Raw genomic sequence first — 21,911 nt, forward strand, 5'->3', positions numbered from 1 at the left:
AGCCGGCCTAGCCTGATGGGGGATTGGTGGGGTTTTTATTCTTGTATTCTTAATATTGTATCTTTGGGGTTTTATAATTGTAACATATCAATTGTTTTAAAATCGGGCAATTATTTAATTTCCTTTTAATATTTGTAACTTTGTATTTTATTCTTGCCCTGTGAACCGCCCTGAGTCCTCAGGGAGAAGGGCGGTATAGAAATATTATTAAATTAAATTAAATTAAATTAAATGTTTGTTGGAAATGTAAGCAAAGACCAGGTACTTATTATCATATCTGGTGGACATGTCCTAAAGCAAAAAGGTTTTGGCTTAAGATACACTTATGGTTAGAGAAGATGATTAAAAAACAAATAGAATTTAAACAAGAATTGTTTCTCTTAGGAATGATAGGCCCTAACTATGACAAGGAGAGCGGATACTTAATGTTACATGTATTGACAGCAGTGAGAATTACGTATGCCCAATATTGGAAAAATGAAGTCACCGACTGAAAAAGTATTAAGAAAATATTGGATTGTGCAGAAATGGATAGATTAACCTTAGAGATTAAAGAGAAAGAGCATTCAGTTTATTACAGAACTTGGAATAAATTTTATCAATGGCTAGATAAATGAGTTAGAGAGAAAAGAATGTGATATGCAACTTTGAATTTATTTGACTAAGAATGTTATCATACATTGAAAATTTAGTATTGTTTTTGATAATTTATTATATCTATCAGTGTTATTGTTAGCCTCATTATCTTTATATATATTTACCCAGACAACATGCTGTTTGCCAAATATTGAATGTTATTGGGGGAAACCCCAACCCTTACCCTTTCCTCTACCCTATCCCAAATCCCCATTTTCCTACCTTCCTTTTTAACCCTATAAAAACTAATAAAAAATTGCAAAACAAACACTAGGTGTTCCTATGCCTATGAGACCATATCCATTCTATGCATGTTTTGGTGAATGCAAATTCAGAATGTTAAACTCCAGAGCAGTGTGTACAGCTTTCCTAGCAGTAGAGGTTTACGTTTTAATTTTTTTAAATAGCCTTTCAGGGCCATAGAAAATATAGCCAGGTCCAGAAGCTTAAGTGTTCTATTGTCAAGCCTCTAGCTCCTGCTTTTAACAACAAAACAAGCTAGATTTTTGCAATATTATTGACCAAACATACTGAAAGGGATAAAGGGGATAAAAAACTTTGGCAACTGGATAAATTACCTTTAGCACCAAGTTTATCTTCACATTGGGTATGGATTTCTTGATCCATTTACTAACCACCTGTTGATTAATGAGAAAGTAGTTCTCAATTTCCTGACAAAGTAAGAATATGCAGAGGCTATTTTTGTTTGGTAAAAATTTCAGTGTTTTCAGTCAACAAATACTGGTAGCTCATCTCAGGGTGATGTGAGGAATTACAATGTGAGAATCCACATATGACCTGTGGATCCCAGATTACCCACCCCTATTCTGTAAGCAAACATTCAACCACTTCTCTGCTCTAATTTTTTGTGTATTCAAGGTCAAAATTTGCATTGGATATCTAGACTAACTCATATGTATGTAACAGCTAATATAACACATATGAAATATTCTTTTATACAACTACAGAATTCTGCATTCCAAAAATATATTTTATTTCTGACAGAATTCACATATTTACAGCTTTTAATAAAATTCACTGGATTAAAGCCCAAGAACCCAGAATTTAGGGTTTTTTCCTGCATACCTAGTCCTACTTTACACATGAAAAACAAGCTGGATAACTTTGGGCCAGTCCTTCTCAGTCCAACTCACTTCACGTGGTTGTTGTTGCAGAGAAAATAAGAGGAGGGATGAGTATTAGGTATATTCACAACCTTATTTATAAGAATAAAGGTGACACATAAATACTTAAAAAAATACAGAAGCACAAATATTAGCACTTAGGCTAGATCCCTTGACAATGTGCTTGCTTATTATCAAAATATGTTACAAATAATAGCTAGGTTAATTGCATTGATTCTTTTTTGCAGCTTTCTGAATTTTTGTGAGTCCATGCCCTTACTGGAAGACTGGCTCAATTTTTTTTTTGTGGTCAGTAGCTACATGTTTTGATTCTTAAAAGTTCACAGTACACCTAGCAGTGTGCAATGTACCGGGCAGCCTGCAGATACATTTTGAGGCTTTAGGGGATCTTGTCATGGGGACGAAACAACACGGGTTGTGTTCCTTTGCCGGCTTTCCACACTGCTCCTGAGACAAAGAAGGCTTACACCCGCAAAAAGCCTCCAAACGGAAAACAATCCTGTAGGACTGATTTTTATTTACTTTAGTGATTGGATAGCAAACTATGCTGTTAATGCAGAAAACTCACGTTGAAATGATCACATTTCCAAAAAGCAATTTATATATTGCAACAAAAGCATGACAGAATTAGTCGTATTTTTATTATGAAAACCGCTTCATTTATAATTACAGGTTTCACCAAAATGTATTTTTAATAAAAGAAGTTAACACACAAGCATGATTCTGATGTCCAAAAGTTATTTGTATTGAATATTATTACCGGTAACTGAATTTAACCAGGGGAGTATTTCTGATATAATAAAGAACAGCACCTGTTTTATCCAGAATGAGAGCTACCCATACAAGTCAAAGAAAAAGTGACAAGAACAATGACATAGAGTTGCTGGTAACAAGGTTTCCTTCTGTCAAATGCCATTGCAGAAATAGCAGTTCAAAATCGAATAATGATAATACTTCAATCCTGAGAGCACATCTTTAGTAAGATTGCAGTTTTATCATTCTGTAACATGAAGTCCACCACTGTCAAGTAAACTATTCCAACTGTAGCTTATAAACTTCATTCATCAAGGCTTAGAAGAAATGAGAATTCTGTAAACATTTTTAAAATTAAATTCAGTGCTGACTTTTACAATGACCAATGTTCCTTGATGTTAAATACTAAGCCCCCCTTAACACCTCCCCCCCCCAAAAAAAAGTAAAGAAATATCAGCTCCCACATATTTAACACTTTGGAATGAGTAAATCCAACAGATCTTGATTTCACGCAAGCACTTGTACTTCTATTTATAACTTTACAGAGAGGATTTTTTTTTCACAAACTATTTTTTTTAGTAAGAAGGTTGTTTGTGTCAACCTTTTTCCCCAGTAACACACAAACCTAGGCAGCTTCGTTTAAAAATAATACAGTAGTTCCGTAGTGCATTTCAGTTCTTCAAAATCACAACGTTTTCAACTTCTTCTGTGTCAAAAGCAGCACATTCCTGGATGGCCTTTCTCTTTCTTGACATCCATGCAGTTCTAACATTTTTTTCCACAATGTAATTGCTTTCCGAAGCTTATCTCTTTCTCTTTGATATGACATCTTTGCTTTTTTTTCTGACCTTAAAGCTTTAGAAATTACATCCACAGAAGGACGGCTATTTTCATTTTAAGTATTTCAGGGAGGATGAATAAAACTTAATTCAGGCGAGTCTTCCAGTTAAGGCAAACGTGTTAGGTAAGCTTTTCATGCTGAATCTGGTAATAGCATGCCTAGAAACAAAGTTTTGAAAAATAATAAGTGAATATATCTGATTAAATAGACTTTAATTTGCCAACAGTTAAGAGGATTGTAAAATTATAAAACAATAAAAAATAAAATGCTAAATATGACTAGCAGAAAAGAAAACAAAAAGATTTCCCCAAAACATGTTTAGGCGTCTATCCCAGTAAATACAAGTAAACAAAGCCAACCCCCAAACTATTCAGGAGGTATAACTTGACCTACTATTAAAAGAGTACATAGTAGCAGTCACACATGCCATAAAGGAAGGACCCACAGGGATCCAACAATTAAAATGGGAGGCTCTACTTTTTATTTACCCTCTAAAGCAGGGGTGTCAAACTGCCGGCCTATGGGCCGGAGCGTCACAGAGAAACCGCGCCCATCCCATTGCCGGCAATGGGAAAAAGTTCCGATACGTCGCGCGACGTCACGAGTTTGACATGTCTGCTCTAAAGACTATGCAAAGTACTCGGAAAAGGTCCTCTAGCAGAATACATTTCTTCTTTTAAATAAAAAAATAGCTTCCTAAAATGCAGATATTCAAGCCTTATGCTGTCCAGGACTTAAAAATTAGTATCATGTGGGCCAGCATAGTTGATAAAACACTAACATTATATAATTGTCCTATTAATAACTTAACTTCCAATCAATATATCCTATTTTGCATTAACTGGCATTTCCAAGCAGTCTTCAAAGCTAACCTCATATCCAATATACTGCTGTAATCTAACCATCACCAAAGCAGCATGTGTATATGTGTGTACATGTATGTGTGTGTTTATCTGCAGAACTATTCCTATACAGTGGTTTTTGGGTGAAATAGCAACCAAACTGATAAAAATATATCACTGAGGCCACTGACGACTCAAGAAACAACAAGAGTCTAGGAGCACCATTCAATTATGAGTCTGATTTTTAACAAACTAGCCCTTTCCAAAAGAGATTGAACATCATAACCTGGATAGATGACCTTCCCATGAACAGCAGATGCCTAATCTGCACTAAATCCTTTCTTGACCTTTATCTAATTCATTATAATGCTCAATGAGTTAAATGAAAAAGAGAAGGGAAGATGAGTGATAGCAGCTCAGCCCTTACCTTTGATGTGGTTTCATGGACAAGTTAACAAGAAAGAGAGGATAAACCCTCTCCCCAAGGAATTCCCTGATAAGAGCTCTGTGTAAGGCATAATCTACACTTTAGCCAGTCTACTGTGAGATTGTCAAATGATCTAAGTCAGGCATGTCAAACTGCTGGCCTGCGGGCTGGATGCGTCACGCTGAAACCGCACCCACCCCATTGCCAGCAAGGGGGAAAAAGTCCCGATGTGTCATGGGACATCACACGATGTCGTTGAGTTTGACACGCCTGATCTAAGTGAACACTCTGGATGCATTTTCTGCTATCTTCTTAGGCAAAGCTTACTGCCATGTTCATTCTCTCCCCCCCCCAAAAAAAAAGAAAAGAAAAGAAGAAAAGAAAAGAAATAAAGCCTGACTGAAGTAGATTTAGAGAATAAACTTTATCCAGATGCATATGAGGGTTTGTTAGGAAATACTCTCAGATTCAAACAAACAAACAATAATAATAATTTTAACCAGCTATTCTTTCCTTGTTAGTAGCAATGAGCCAAGACAGGCAAAGAATAATTGGACATGTAAAAAACATTATTTTCTCTATATTAGATCCAGGTCAAATTAGGTGAATTTAGTACCAACTAAACCAAGTCTATGATTCATATAATATCAAAGAAAGTGACACAGAGGACATTACAAGATGACTTTGAATAATTAACACAGTTAAGACATGCCTTCAGAGTTGTGAACATAATGCCTTGCTCCCCATGTTGGAGATAGGGATCCATGAGGTCCTCAATCAAGTGCACTTCAGACCCCAAATTTCTTATCCTGCCACAAAAAAGAAAAATAGTTATACTAATCAGCATTTATCAATCAGCAAATGCATTACTATGAGTGTGACAAAAAATGAGCAGAAAAGGGATGTTTTGAATTTGAAATGTGTTATTCTGATTTTGTAGGGAATTTTCCAACACTGTTTTGTCTATTCCAGAATGTGTTTTGAACTTCCAGTTAAGTTTGGGACAGTTCTCAATTAAAAATGGGATGCATGGAATATGAAATGGGCCATTTTAACCCAAAATGTTTCAAATTCAAAATATTTGCACACCATTGCACATTTCATTCCTTTCTTTTTATGCAAATACATTATTGAACATCTTTTGTGGAATCAACCACAAAGCAAATTTTGAAGAATAACTCCCAAACGATGAATAGCTAAACATCAGTATTATAATCACATAAAGTTATTTACTGTGATTGTAATTCTTCCTAATCAATTTTATAATTGCATTTTGTTTTAGCCTAAGAACCTTTCATTGAAACTGACTTTCTATTGGAAGATTATCACAGGTGTTCAACCATAACTATGTTTTACTCTAAGTGTGGGGAAAGTATCACATTTCTTCTCAAAAGAAAAGATACAACTTTAAGTTCCATTGTATAGTTTCAGTGCCAGAGAGTCTGACTTTTTAGAAAATACAATTACTGTATTTAAATAAGAGTTATATTTTCAACCTAGCCCATTCCAAAGAGGATTAATTAAAATATGTTATGCTAGGATTCCAACAGCATCAGAGTTAATGAATAAAGCACAATTGGGTCCCATGGCTTGTATCAGTTAGAACAGTGCTGGAATAATTATAGCTACAATTAAAGGATTTAGCGCAGAATTTTACCTACCGGGCTCGTAGCACCACATACAGAAAAACAGGAAACAAATCATCCATGGACCAAAGGAAATCTTCATGAAGAGACTCAAGAACACTCTGTGAGATCTCCTCAAATGTCTGCTGGATCACCTTCAACTTGTCAGTAGGTGTAAACGTTGTGCTAGTAGGAAGATATTTATCTTGAGCGTTGAGAGCAAAAATGATAATTTTGTTCACTCTCTCAATATTAAATTGAACCTTTCCTCTTATTATTTCAGACACGAGGGACTACAATATCACTTAAATTCAAGAACAGATCCAAAGTTCTAGACATATTGATTGGAGGGAGGCCTTCAGAAAGGAAAGTTTGATTTGTACTGGGTGAGTTTCCTTCTTCTTGAAAGAAGTTTTAGGACTTAAAACATTCTTATTTTGGAATAAATAGCAAAAGAATGGTTAGAACAGTGGGTTTTGGGAAGTTATAAAAGACTAAGGAGCCAGATGGATTTGCAGTAAGATTTCAGTTACAAAAATCCATCTAAGGGTTTAAAAATTTTTATTAAAAGACCACATATCTTTTTGATTTTAAAACTAAAAGGTCAAAAACCTTTTTGTGGGAAAATGTTGATTAGAAAAAGAAACATGATAACAGGAAACTCTGAAAGTTGGACACTACAGGGAAGCAGAAACAACTATAGTAATAATTAAAGGCAAAGAGACTCACTAACATAGAATACTCTAACTTTGGAAGAAGTCAAGGATATTTAGGATGAAATTAGATTTAAGATGGTCTGCTATCATAAAAATATTCTAACTGGAAAAATTCAGGATATTTGGGTACAACCTACACAGAAATTACTTTTCAGACTGCCTGTTATCATAAAAAGGGACTTAAAAGAGGTGATAGAAGAGGACAACGCAGATATTGAGGCTGCTGTGAATGTGGAATTAAAAATGGCACATTACAAGAATATGGAAAAAAGATGTAACATTGGATTTTCAAATGAAATGGCTGTTATCGTAATAATTAAAAGGGACATAAAAACAACAAATCAGAAGAGTGAATTGGATAACTTTTTAATTTGAGATTTATAAAAGAAACATGTTAAATTTATGAAACAGTTTCTGAGAAGAAATAAAGAGAAAATGGAAAAGAAATAACTTTTGGGACATTAAAGAGATTAAAGATCAAGATTCTTAAAAGCAGAAGGAAGGAATATAAAGTTGGCTTATTTATCAAGGTTAAAATATGTATGTTGCTGTTTCTGGTAATTCTTAATGGACTTCTGCTGTTTAGGATTGAAGAAAAAGATGTTAACACTTGTTTAATAAGGGATAAGATGTAGAATAAAGGGCTTTTTTGTTGTAATACCAGAAAAGAAGATAATTTTTTTAAAATTATTGTTATGTCTTGATGAAGGGATAAGTAATTTTTTTATATATCTTTATTATTTTTTTCTTTTTCTCTGCATCTTTACTTTTTATATTTTTTTTAGTTTGTATTACTTTTTTATCTTTGTAATTGTAAACTTTAATAAAAATTATTTTAAAAAAATAATAATGTTTGTTCTATGGATAGACTGTGTCCAAAATTTGTTTTGGAAAAAGTGGCAGAAGAAGAATAAATTTATCTGACGAGACACAGTTGACACTAAAAATAGATTTATAAATGACAGACTACAAGAATGACATGGAAAGAAGATGACTCATTGGACATACAAAAGTAATTGGCTAATGCTTTAAAAATCAAAAGGGAATGATAAATAATAAACCAAGAGAATGGCCAGGATAATTCTTTTATATTGGATTGATAAAGGACGTTGTTAAAGCTTGGATAAATCTTGTGAGAGGGCAAAAAAGAGATGAAAAGAAATAAAATTCTATGACATTATTCAAATGGATTAAAGATTAATATTGTTATAAGTAAAAGGCACATAAAGTTGATTTATTTAATCAAGATTAAAATAGATGTTATTTCTGGCACCATTAATGGACTTTTGCTGAGACCAGGATTGAAATGACGATGTTTTATGGATTTGTTTATAACTAAGAGATGGGACAAGGGGTGAAGAGATCATAAATTAAGAGGAGGTGAAAAGTTATTAAAATTGTTTATTCATCTTGTGATGAAGGCTGGAAGTCACTTTTTTATTATCTATCTATCATTTATCTATCTATCTACCTACCTATCCATCCATCCATCCAAAACTTTTTTTTATAAAAAAGATAATGTGCCAGACTCTGTTTAGCCTATATTTTCTTGTTTTTTATATTAAACAATTAGCACACAGGTCCTCAAATTCTTGTTTAGAATTGATAACAGATATCAAAACAAAAATGTGTAATGATGAAAGTGTAAGATAAATATATTAAAATTGCGAAGGACAGAGCTTGAGTATATAATGGCAAAGTTGTTAATCACAAGACAAGTCGACCTATTTCCCACTGAAAGGTGGGAAGGTAATCATGCTAATTTTGAAATTACCTGATCTGTTGTAGGCATTCCACTGCAGAAGCAAAACAGGCATCTTTTGTATTTGCTAATACCTAGGCATAAGAATAAAAATTACAATTATGGCTAGCTTTAGCCTTAAGAATTAAACTGGGGTGGAATAAATAATTTAGCATATTGATTCCCCCCCCAAAAAATGTTATTAAATATCATAAAAATATGAAATGCAAAAAAATAAAGAAAAAAAGAGTTAAAAAGAGGGATGGTTGGAGGGGGTGTAAAAAAAAGCAAAACTAGGAAATGCAGGCAAAAATAGAAAAAAGCAGGGCTTTTTTCCCCATAGAATGCTCAGAATGCCGTTCTGGGACCTTTTTTTGCCCCCCACCCAAAAACCCCACAAAAACAAAAAAACAAAAAACAAAAAACACTGAAGGAAACTGTTCTGGAGAGCTAAATTCTCCTCAGGCAGCCAGGTTGCAGAGCACCAGAATGCATCGCAGCGACGGACCTTCAGATGGCTCAAATTGAAGGAAATGCGATCCGATCCATACAGGCTAATTCAAAAGTGGGAGGGTAAGAAGGGCCGAGTGTGAACAGGTTGCCTAGCAACCTGCTTTAACAAACTTTCAGCTCCTGGTGCCTTGCCTTTTTTAAGCTGGGAAGTTGAAAAAAATGCTAAAAAGAAGGCAATAGAGTGCTATCAAGGAAAATGTATAGATATAGCCTGCAGACATTTAGGGAACCTTTATTTTTCATACACTGTTCAAATTTTGTTTTAATGCCATGGTGATACACAATCAAATGTAGTCAGTCTTTTTTTTTAATCCCAAAGCATCTGTTCGTTAAATACACTATAACAAAGTTTTGGATGATGGAATTATTTTTTAATCTAAGGATAACTAATGATAACAGCTCTTTAATCTGTTATTTTGTTTTATTTTTGCACAAAAAATCATATAATTCATTTACAAATAGAATATGTTGTTAAGATGTATTGGTGTTGAAATAATTAGTGCACACATACTGTATACCTAAAACCAGTTTATTGCATTTGGCAATTGTACTAAAAAAAAGCTCATTGTCAACCAATATAATTAATTTAATTTGAAATCAAGTAAAAATTGATTTAAATTATTTTATTACAACAAATTAATGGCAATTCTTTTATAAGAAGTTGCCTCAAACAAAATGAAATTTAAATACATTGTGCATTGTGAATGCTTTCTATTGCATTCCTTAAATACCATACTTATTCTATCTTATCCCAAGAGACTTTGAGTATTTTTATGGTTATCAATGTAACAGGAAGATAAGGAATAATGCTTTGGAAGCATAAGAACGTAATTGCGTTTCTAAATGTCCTACGGTCATGCAAAGGAATAGTGCATTACAGAGGAATCTGATTTGTGATGTGTGCCATGTGTTCAAGTAATGTAGCTTGAAAAATAATGGCAGTTGCATATATACATATGGCATGGTGGTTTCTTCAATCAACAAATTATGAAGCCCACCGCACCTCATAGAACTACAATATACTACTGAGGTGCTCATCTGGATATTATATAGTATGAATAATATTTACCTCAGAATATTAGCATACTTGAACAAAACAACTGCAGTCATTTGAGATTTTATAGGCTCTTTAACTCAAGCTATCAGACTTCACACCAGGACATGACTCAATTAATTTAGAATCCTTTTTGCACACAAAAATAAAACCATCTATACAACAGATGAAAGGCCCTTTGCAATGCAAAAAATGGATGTCTCTAGATCAGGCATGTCAAACCGTTGACATGCAGGCCAGATGCATCACAACGAAACCACGCCCACCCCATTGCCGGCAATGGGGAAAAAGTGCGATACATCGTGTGATGTCACATGACGTCGCGAGTTTGACATGCCTGCTCTAGATAGTTGAATAAATAAATTCTAGACCATGTCTGTACATGCAGCCTACCAAGCACCCTTGGACAGAGCACAGACTTTTTTTTAAAAAAAATAAAGTAATAAAATCACCACCACTGCCCTGAAAGTCATGTTGCCTAATGCCTCCACGGCTTACCATGACCACGAGCTCCAACACTGTAGATGCTCCTCTAGTCACCAAATCACTGATTAGCCCACCAGCATTCCTTTGCAGACCACAAAGATTTTTAATTTATCAGTGTGGGCCTTTCCCTTCTACAAGTTGCACAGACCTCTTCTAGATTTTCCTCTTGCCTTTCTGAGTTAACTCCTTGGTCTGTCATTGAGCAAAAATTTACTTTGTAGCATATTAAAGCATATTATCATTTGATGTATATTTAACATATGTTCTACTTTTATTTACCGATTATATAATATTTGTATGCAATCCACATGGTGAGGTTTGGGGCAACTTACAATATTTTTAAAATCATAAGATTAAAACATAAAAGTAGGGCTTTTTTTCTAATAGAATGCTCAGAATGCCGTTCCGGCACCTTTTTTTTTGCACACACAAACACAAAAGCTTTTGCACAAGCTATGCTACTCCATTGGCTTATAAAAACCTATTGGCTTTCGAAAGCCAATAGGAATTGCTGCTGAGCGCACCAAAAGACCCGGCCGGCAAACGTTTCACCGTCAAGTTGTCTGCAGCGAAGGTGAGTTGGCAGGATCTTTGCATCCCTCCCTGCTACCTAACTACACCATCTCAACTAGGTAAGTAAGAGAGGACAAGGAGTGGGAGGTGGGTTCTGCGGAGTCCATGTGTATTCCTTCCTTGTGCTCACCTGTGTCAGCCAGGCTGGTGGCCTACCCAGTGCTGGACATGCGCCACTGTCGCCTCGCCCTGTGTGCCTAAGTGGCCGCCCTAAATCGCCTGGCCCGCCCTGCCTCCGCCCTGCGCAGCCCCACCGTATAGAGTGGGCCCCGCTGCTCCCACAGCACCAGCCATGCTGGCTCCGGCCCCGGGGGCAGCCCGCCACCAATACCCCTCACGCCCGTGACCGCAGCAGCGCCACCCCCCCGCCTCCTGCCCCCGCTAAGATGAGAGTTCTGGCACCTTTTTTTTTTTTTTTAGAAAAAAAGCCCTGGAAAAAAGCCATATAGAAAAGTAGCTTCCAACTTTGCTTAGTACAGATAAAAGCCTAAAAGGTAATGACCCTTTGAATTAGAATAAACGATAGCAAATAATACTTCTATCATTATCAACAAGCCTAAGCATCAAACTTAGGCTCTCATTTCTTTCAGTTTCAAGTTAAAAATAAACAAAACACTAGTGTTTACAAGTAGAAAGAAAGCAGCACAATGATTTCCACAATAGACCAACAATCAAGTAAATAGTACCCCTATCAAGGAACCGCCAAAGAAGCCAACAGTAAACAGCCCAGCCAAAGAACTCCTAAGACCATTCCCACCAACAGTGACAGGGCAAGCCACTAGAGATGCAGGGGTGGGGAACCTAGGCTCTTTCATGACTTGTGGACTTCAACTCCCAGAATTCCTGAAATCCACAAGTCATAAGAGCCAAGGTTCCCCACCCCTGCACTAGAGTATAAACTGAGAGCAAGCCCCACTCCTTGATAGCACTGACTATGTTACCCTATTTGATGAAATGTCTACAAGAAAACATTCAAGCTTAGAAAGCACCAAGGACCACACCTATACTTTTAATATGTTCATTTCATAAAAAGCATATGACTGACCTAAGTATTATTTAGCTGCTGGATTAAGATAACTGTTACAAGGCACAATGATGCCAAAGTGACATCACATTGTTCACATCATTCATAGAATACTTGTATTTGATAAAAGAAAGCATCCTTCAACCAACAGAGAATCTGAACATCTTGGGACGAGTAAGCTTTCTGCCAAAATAATTAAATATTCTAAGAAACCAAAACTCTAGAAATTATTTAATAAGGATAGAAAATATGTAAATGAGAAACTTTTTCTTCCGAGGTAGGTAAAATGAGGACCCAGATTGTTGGGGGCAATTAAGCTGACTTTGTAATAATGCCACTTGGGGTGTGTGTGGAAGCCCTAACAAGCAGGCATATACATAGAATGAAGGCTACTGCTAAGCTTGTAAGCTGCCCTGAGTCTTCGGAGAAGGGCGGGATATAAATGGAATTAAAATAAAAATAAATAAAATAAATATTACGATATGGTTGCAGCAAGAAATATGAATTGTTCCTGAAAGACTTAAATGTTGTAGAAGAGGATACGTGATTTGGTACTTTAAATATTAACTGAAAGATACTGATGGCATATTCTCCGGTTCTCTTTCACCCAGGACAAAAATTCAGAGGAACACAAACATGAATTGCAGAAGTAAAACTCCTGTAAATAAAACATACCTTTTTATTTTCCGCAGGGACAGATGTTGCTGTTGGCCAAAATTTCCTGTAAGTAGTACCATAACATAAATATGTCACAGAAGATACGATTCTTAAATACAGAATGATTCATTTAGAGAATTGAATCCAAACCACTAGTGTGAAAGATGCAGGTCTAGAAAGAGGCATCAGAGGCATCTGCATTATTTACAGATACAAAGTATCTCTTGACCAAAGATCTCACAGATCAATAAAGCCCTATTTATCACTGAGATTCAATTTCTGGGTACATAAATGTTCCTTCTCAAGGCAAAGAGTATCCAATGAAAAAGAATATGCACTGGCCCCTAGAGTCGGAAACGACTAGCACGCATGTGCGGGGGAACCTTTACCTTTAATATAGTGAGTTTACCTATAAAATTATAAATACTTCTAGATTAGACCACATTATATTATCTAGATATTTTTGACAAGTTCATGAGGTGGTCTTTCCAGTTGGCTCTTACTTCAAAATATATGGACCACCTTAACTTAAAATAACTGCCACCTCTCATCTCCTTTAAAAAATGAAGTTTCTTTAAGCCTATTTGAATGCCAAGTAATTCAAATAACTAATATGACATATAGGAACTTCTTAAGATCATGATAATTATTTGTTTCCTGCTGGAAATGCTTTAAGGATTGAAGGTGCTTAGTCAAGTAAAACTTTATCTATTTGGAAGGGACAAAAAGGGAATTAAATCTTCTTTTCTGTTGCTTAAAGCAATAATTAAAACATAGATCTCACAAGAAAAACTAGCTTTCAACACGTGGAAGCATGCTTACTTTTGCACTCCCAAAAAGCTCAATAGTGCTTTGTCTGGCTGTTTGTTCAAACGCAGAACACATTCCCAGTAAACATCTTCCTCTCGTTCATTGTCCAGGGCATACAGCATAAACAGAGGAGGGTAGAGTCGTGGAAGCAGCACAGGAAGCAGTAAGCTAGAGCTTGTAACCACACAACTGAAACACATAAACAGCGGGGGGTGGGGAAAGCACCATTTGGGCTATTATTTTGAGGAACAGGTGGCGTACGAACATTAGAATTGATTTGACTTAGACCAGGGGTAGGCAACCTCAGCTCTTTTATGACTCGTGGACTTCAACTCCCAGAATTCCTGAGCCAGCATAGCTGGCTCAGGAATTCTGGGAGTTGAAGTCCACGAGTCATAAAGGAGCCGAGGTTGCCGACCCTTGACTTAGACCAACTAATCTTTTCTTAATCAAGAAAACCTGTTGAAGAAACAAAAGGGAATGGAAGATCTGAATTTCACTTTTCCCAACCTACTTCAACTCTCTTTCAACCACGATCAATTATTCCTTAAGTTCTTTTTCTGAGTTATACCTGAAAAGTTTGACTATTTTGCACACACTGCAAGACATTCCAACACAGGAACGCTTTAACATTTAAACTATACAGAATTAGCTGAAAGTAAAAAGGATGAAGTTTTCTATGCATAGAGGGCATGATGCCTGCTATGTGGCACAGCAAAAGGGTTCATCTGGCAGAAATGAAGATTATACTTCTGTAGTTAATATTCCTGGCCTTAAAGTAGTCTAAGAAAGAATAACAGAGGCAAATAAATCTCGGTCTGTTTATTAGTTATGTAAGCGGGCGTGTGGTTGAAAAGGGTAAAATATTGGAAAATCTACTGAATCAGAACTTCTCCATTTGAAATATGGAGACGTTCAGGGCTTTTTTCCTCATAGAACACTCAGAACGGAGTTCCGGCACCTTTTTTGGATGGAACCTTGTAGGGTAGGCAAGGCGGGTTGTAGGACATGTGTGAGTTCCGGCACCTTTTTCTTTTACAAAAAAAAGCACTGGAGACGTTATATGAAATAACCCACTCAAACATAAACGTTAAATAGATGAAATTCACAGGATTAAATCTATAACAATGTTTCAGCATTATGCATTTGTATTTTCTTGTGATAAAATCACCCTGGCTCTGGAGAGTCAGCTTCGGAGTCCTTTTTTCCAGTACAGAAAGACAGAGTTCCTTTCATCTCAGTTGTCAGCAAGGGTATTACACTGCCCTCTTCAGGAAGATCAGGGAACAGGAATCTTAAAAGCAATATAAAGGCATCGCCATCAAAATGTGTGGTTTAATAGAAAAATATCCATAAATTTCGAAACAAAATTTTCTTCATCTATTCTTTCTGCAAAATGAGTCAACAATTCCAAAGTTGCCTAGCAGCAGCTTCTTACCTGATCAACTGGAAGATGCGTTTCAAATAGGACTTAATCTCCTTCACTGCCTCCTTCAATAGTCGCCGATTGGCCCCCACTCCCACGTACGTCATGCGGTAGACCGCTACCAGGGTTTCCACAAGTTTCCCCAAAGGGTGCAGAGGAGTATCACACGCCTAAAAAAGATGGGAGATGAAAAAAAACCCAGAAAGCTATATATATATATATATATATATATATATATATATATATATAAAACTAAAGGGCTCAAATTTAAGATGCTTTATTTTAAACCATATAAGAATAAATAAATTCAAATCTAAAACGTACGACCTGTGTATCTCACACAAATAGGTCCTAAGTTTAGGCTTAGTATTTGTGCACTATTATCCGAAATTTGTATGAAATACAGTAGTGGCCAAAATTGTGGAAACCTTTTAGGAAAAGTATACAGTAGAAATGCCACCTCTGGTTAAGTTTCCACCATTTTTTCTTCTAATTTCTTTATAACTGTAGCCTTGTTCACTTAATAATACTCTTTTACATCACTTTCTGGGCAACCAGTCAACTCTTTGCACCATTACTTTAATTTTGTTACATTTTACAAGCTCACTAAATGAAAGAACACAAAAAACCCCAACCAACTTGATAGCGATCGCATAACACACTGACAAATGTCCTCCTCTCAGCTTCAATACATGACATCAATAACTGAATCCTACTGTGATCTGAATGGCTCATTGTTAAAACAAGATGACACCTGATTGGCTCTCTATACACTCATGCTCATTGGCTACAATCAGATGAAGGAAAGCTACCTGATATCAACCTAAGCAAGTTGTGCTTCCTTTTTCTGGTTATTTGGCTATAACTTTTCATAGAATACAGATAATTGAACAAACCATGTTGCATTGCATTCTTGATTAAATTATCTTTCTGTTGGTATATAATTTTATGGTACTCCCAAAAAAAGTGGTGTTATTAGCCATGAAACCTCAAAAATACTTTTCCCAAAAGGTTTCCACAATTTTGGCCACTACTGTACTTGCAAATAGAGTTAGGGAAAACACAGTTTTTTTTAGAAAATTATTTAACCCAAATTTACATTTTGGGTTAAAGCATATAATTTTCAAGTTGCTATTTTGTACGTATCCTGTCTTACAGATGGGTCTTAATACGTTTTTTCTGTGATCGCTAGAATTCTTCTGGCTAGAACTGCTGACAAATGGTGGCCTTAACTTTGATGTTGATGACAATATACAACTCAAACTCTAAAATCTCAAGAAAATACTAATCCCATCCACTTTATATTGTCATCCACCCAACTGCCATCCCCCATAGGTTCTCCATCCCTATGCAACCGAGCTTCTTTTCCAAAGAAGCCCAAATAGTCATGGGAACTTTTTAATGTATTTGTTAATTAGAAAAGTGTATGATAGATATCATTACAGATAGCAGCCCTTCTTTTACTCTGCTTAAGATATTAGTGAACATCAGCAAGCTGTAAATGCGTATTATATAAAAATTGGCTTGCATATACCTTTATGAGGTATTTCTTAATGTTGTCGTATTTTTCTAATGAGAAGGCACCGACATGTTGTGGAATGAACTCCAAACTTTCCAGGGTTTGTGCATGTGATCTGCTCAAGAGTTCTGGACTGCAAGAATAGATGGTTATGATTAGAGCCTATACAGAAAAGGGTTGGGAGCCAATAAACACAACAATTTTGCAATTGATAACATCTAGTAGCTATTAAAAACTGCTTTTCTTTCACAACAGATGCTTTTCTTTTCTCCACAAATTAACTATAAAACTTTAAAGCTAAAAATGTGGGGGGGAAAACCTAGAAACACATTGGCATAATCAACTATTAATGTTAAACGTTTTGTTTCTATAGTCTTGCAAACTCACGGCACGGATGAGATGTGTCACATTCAACCAACTTTCACATCCTCAGATGAATCATTATTTTCTAAATTCCATCATTACTGATTTTAAGTGGACAAGTTACGTTTCTTTCCTGTATCACTGGCAAGATATTTTTTTTTACCCAAAGCTCTTTAATAGGTAAATAATTATGAGTAGAAAACAACAAATATGTGGGGGAAAAAGCTCCACATTAGAGCCTCTCACTAATGTATTGACTCTATCAATACCAAATGAATTTAGTACATGGCAGACTAAACAACTTTGTATTAAGGGTTAAAAAAAGAGATTAAAAAACACTTTTCATGTTACTTATCCATAAATACAAATTGCTTATATGCCAGGATATATACAGATTAACTTCCCAATAACCCAGAGTGTTTTCATCTTTACAGGAAAATAAATGGCAAGTGAACTTTGCATTAGAACTGTTGTATTGAGCAAAATACATCTGCCCCACCTACTAACCTTTCTTTGTGTTGCCTTCGATTGGTTGTCAGGGCAACAGCAATGTTATCCCAAGCTTTCCACCTATCCCCTTGGCCTGGCTGTTCACAGCCGAGCTGGTGCCAGCAGTCCTCGAACACCGCCCTCCACTTCTCATCCGCCGGAACAGCGAGGCTTCCTAACTTCCGCCTACATTTGACAACATTCAACAACAGTAACTGCAGGTTTAACCACACGAAATGAGCAAGTGTCCGAGAGTCTACCTCTGAAAAGCAGAGGAGAGTTCGTCCCCAAAGAGGGTATCTTGAACAAAAGTAACTCTCAATCTACACTAAAACCCTTTAAACAGAAAGAATGAATCAGCATCCCTTCTTCAATCCCTTCTTCCTCAATCCCACAGTACTATGGTACTAACGGAAGTGTTTAAGCTCTTTCTATACGCAGCTTGTATTAAGAACCCTAACAATTTCATTCACAATTTCAAGATGAATAGTCATATTGCAATAAAAACATTTTTTTGTTATGTAAGTTTTCATGGATCGATTTCAGCAGTTTCTATTATTACTGAAAACCTGCCAACCATAATGTAACTGGGGGTTATGCATTAAGGAGTAATTTTGCACAAAGATCAATAAATGTTCCTAAATATTTCAAATAATCATCTGATTTGAGAGTATTACAGATAGCTGCATATTTTTTATTTAATTGAATTAACATTCCCACAAATTCATATATATTTTTTTCTGAATCCTGCACAAAGAGAAAACAGCAGTCTTGATTCTGCTGATGCTGCAACCAAACTGAGGCCGTGGGAGTAAAACCTTCCTCAGAATCACTGAATAGATAGGCAGCCTTAGATCCACAAAGGGGTTCTCTAAATGCCTTTACGTTACTGCTAAATTGCAATTACCAAATACGATATCAGATGCTAATCAGTGCACTTTCTGCAGCATTAGGCCCTACATGATATTACCATGGCACAGTTACAGAATATTTTCTATTGGAATTTAAGGAGACATTTCAGTTAAGGGCCTTGCAGGAAACAAACTTGGAAATTTTAAGCATACAGGAAATTTGAGTAATAGATCATATAGAGCCGATAAAAGTCTCTCTCAGTCCTATTCATGACCTGTTTTCAAAAGTCATATTAGATACAAAACGTGTCCCAAATTGTCCACCTCATTCTCTGGTCCAATTAGTTAAGTAAACTAGTTTGATTGGGAAAGCACTTGGCATCCGAGTTAATGCTAGTGTTCAATTACAATGAGAAGCGAGCTCCCATCCACTCACAGTGTTTTAGGCCGATCCTTCTCATGATCATATAAAGTGGGTTTGAAGTAGGTCCCTGTAATCTTTATTCCAGATCCCCATTCACCACTGAAAGTGCCTTCAATGGTATCTCCATTTGGCAAAGTCAGTGTTCCCTTAGAAGAAAAAGGGGAAAGAGGAAAAAAAATATATATAATGAAGTTGTTTTTAATAAGCTGCTCTGCTTAAGGAAAGCAGACGTTTCAAATTACCTTTCCATTAAGGGTCCAATTATCTGAAAATTCTCCTTCGTATACCGTGTCATCTTCAGAAAGCAATACACCAGTCCCCTGTGGAGAATATAGTACTGGAATCAGTGCAAGATGTGTTTGGAATGGCTCTCGTATTATCTTTGTCCATTATTTAAAATTTACATCTTATTTTTTTAGATATTTTAGATAAAAGCACTTTTTAAAAACCTTTGTTAAATGGCATGTTAATAAGCTATTTATTATCGCTAGATTCCATTTAATGTAAACAGTTTCCATCACATCTTAACACATTTCACTTAAAATTTCTGAATGAAAAAAAATGACTATTGTATTTACAGACGGCATTTTATAAAGCTCCAAAAACAAATCAATTTATTCAATTAACTTTCCACAGAGAAAAGAGCCCCTTAACAGTATTGAAAACTCCAGCAAAACAGCTAGGATGGGGAAAGAATAAAACTTCCCCTATTTTTCTTTCATATATATATATATATATATATATATATATATATATATATATATATATATATATATATATATATATATATATATAATGTTTCCCCATAATACATCACTTATTTATATGAAACTCACCATCATTTTATTGTTGTTAAAGGATCCCTCATAATACAATCCAAACTGTGTGACCACAACACCATTGCCTTGGCAAAAATCATCTTGCCAAATCCCCATGTATTTTTCTCCCCTAAAGATACAGAAAGGCATTACTGTCTCTAAAATCTGAGAACTGAGATCAATTGGATAAGGCAACATTATAATTTAAGTAACAGCTTATTATAGTTGAGCATGTGTTTCAACAACTATTAGAATCACATCAGAAATCTGTTATCATCCTTTCAGATTTAAAAACTTGTACTAGGAGTCACAGGCTTTTGTGAATTTTTCACTCTTAAACACAAGAGTAGTGATTAGGTGTCTAATGGACACTAAAGGTCATCATGGCACTGATATTTTATTTCAATGAATTAGAACTAGTATTACATCTTGTTTAGAGGATTATTTAGGTTCTCTGCTTAAGAATAAACATTTCTTAGCAATTCTTTTTCCTGTTACTATATAGTAGTACTATATTACTAATATAGTAATTCAAATGTTCAAAATCTATTTACCTTGTAATATCATCAAATACTCCATACCCAGCCTTCTTATCCATCACCCATTGGCCAATGAACATGCTAGGTGAAGAGGAAGTCAATTTCCCACTGCGTAGAAGGCCATGGCCATGACGCATATTATCCTGGAAGCTTCCTTCATAAATCTCCCCAGTTGCATACCTGGAAGGAAAAAATAATTCCACCTTGCTACAAAAGAAGCTGAGAATTTTGCTCGAAGATATTTCACCCTGATAATGCTTCCCCCCCCCCCTCTCTAACCAAAAGAGATGAATGACTATTACGTGGGCAATACCATCTTGATAGGAATGTGGAAAGTTAGATTAGGGAATTAAGGAAAATATTTCTGCCAATGGATGTTCCCACCATCGTGGCACTTATAAGAAATCTGTTTTATTATGGGTAGTAACTCTGTATCAAAACAGTGTTAAAATCTGGGTACTCCCTGTTCCCCAATCTAAACCAATGTGGGACTGGCAGGTAGACCGTAAAGAGGTGGTTTAAAAGCTGGATCTTCCTATTCTTAGTCCAAAACATAACTACTACACCGTACAAGCACTGTGTCTTTCCCTATTACCTGTAGATACCGTGTCCACACATTTTGCCTTCCTTCCAAAATCCAATATAATGGTCACTCTTTTTCAGTGTTTTATTTGGTACTTTATATTCGCCATATCTGCCAATATTAAAAAAAAAACACCACACCATTTTACAATATATCTAAACACTAATTTGCAAAACCATGCAGGTTTCAAGAAAGGTTTGGAAGACATACCTTGTTCTTTCTGTAAGCATAACCTCTATTCAGTAAGCAATTGAACTTTCTCATGAGCCTTAGACAAGATTCCACCGTTTTAAGGTGTTCTCCTAAAACCTTTCTGCTTTTGGGAAAGTCTAAAAAGTTGAGCTTCTCTACCAAATAGAGAAGAATTGCTATGCTTACAAGCCCGCTTCCAAATAATTTTTAAGCCTGCCCAGCCCTACTAATCCTAATTTGACAGTATTTTTTAAAAAAGATTATTTGTAAACAGCAGGTTTCCCCCCTCCCTCGGCTTAGTCTATTATACCTACCCATCTTCCATGCCATTTCTGAACATGCCAGAATACATCTTTCCATCTGCCCACTTCAAGACTCCTCTGAAATATATGGAATGCTACAATTAGATTGGTTCTATATTTAAATCATCACAATACAAGGCAGAATTTTTACAACTTGCAAAAGCAACTGAGCTATGCCAGATTAACTTTTAATGCTCAGAGTGATGACAATGTGGGCTAAGGGTCTTTCAATATATGTAACTGTGTCTGTTTCAGCATAAATATAGCTTTTTACATCAACCTTTTTACTTGTGATCTACTATAAACATTTAGACAAACCTCTTCTCATATAATCAGGAAACAATTCTGCCTCACCTGCCATGTTGCTTCCCAGAAAGCCATCGACCATTGTAAACAGCGTCCTTAAGCCGAGGGTCTTTGTAGAAGGTGTATTTTGCGTTCCTTGAAATAGGGGGCTCCTGCCTCTGAAGGCTTCCGCTAGCACCACAGGGAGGCAAATCGGATGGCCCTTTTAAGGCCTGATCTATAGCTTGGCTTAGAGATTTCAGCCACTTAGTCTGAA

At 35.8% G+C, this 21,911-nt stretch overlaps 1 protein-coding gene across 3 annotated transcripts in view; it reads right to left on the minus strand.

Annotated features, from left to right (window-relative positions):
• Positions 1 to 2,400: 2,400 nt before the first annotated feature.
• ALS2 (alsin Rho guanine nucleotide exchange factor ALS2) overlaps positions 2,401 to 21,911 on the minus strand; it is a 56,018-nt gene continuing 36,507 nt past the window's right edge. For all 3 annotated transcript variants that reach the window (XM_083350682.1, XM_083350681.1, XM_083350680.1), the window contains 17 exons: positions 21,704 to 21,906; positions 21,362 to 21,427; positions 20,868 to 20,966; positions 20,288 to 20,452; positions 19,752 to 19,863; positions 19,158 to 19,235; positions 18,928 to 19,061; positions 17,659 to 17,826; positions 16,804 to 16,921; positions 15,282 to 15,439; positions 15,015 to 15,137; positions 13,856 to 14,032; positions 13,052 to 13,097; positions 8,760 to 8,821; positions 6,306 to 6,455; positions 5,357 to 5,453; positions 2,401 to 3,533 (listed from right to left, as the gene is read on the minus strand). In XM_083350682.1, coding sequence (XP_083206808.1) covers positions 3,495 to 3,533; positions 5,357 to 5,453; positions 6,306 to 6,455; positions 8,760 to 8,821; positions 13,052 to 13,097; positions 13,856 to 14,032; positions 15,015 to 15,137; positions 15,282 to 15,439; positions 16,804 to 16,921; positions 17,659 to 17,826; positions 18,928 to 19,061; positions 19,158 to 19,235; positions 19,752 to 19,863; positions 20,288 to 20,452; positions 20,868 to 20,966; positions 21,362 to 21,427; positions 21,704 to 21,906 — 1,995 coding nt within the window. In that variant the 3' untranslated portion in view covers positions 2,401 to 3,494. The remainder of the gene's footprint in view (positions 3,534 to 5,356; positions 5,454 to 6,305; positions 6,456 to 8,759; positions 8,822 to 13,051; positions 13,098 to 13,855; positions 14,033 to 15,014; positions 15,138 to 15,281; positions 15,440 to 16,803; positions 16,922 to 17,658; positions 17,827 to 18,927; positions 19,062 to 19,157; positions 19,236 to 19,751; positions 19,864 to 20,287; positions 20,453 to 20,867; positions 20,967 to 21,361; positions 21,428 to 21,703; positions 21,907 to 21,911) is intronic.

Source organism: Vipera ursinii (assembly GCF_947247035.1).
Source record: "Vipera ursinii genome assembly, chromosome: 1".
NCBI classification, from domain to species: domain Eukaryota; kingdom Metazoa; phylum Chordata; class Lepidosauria; order Squamata; family Viperidae; genus Vipera; species Vipera ursinii.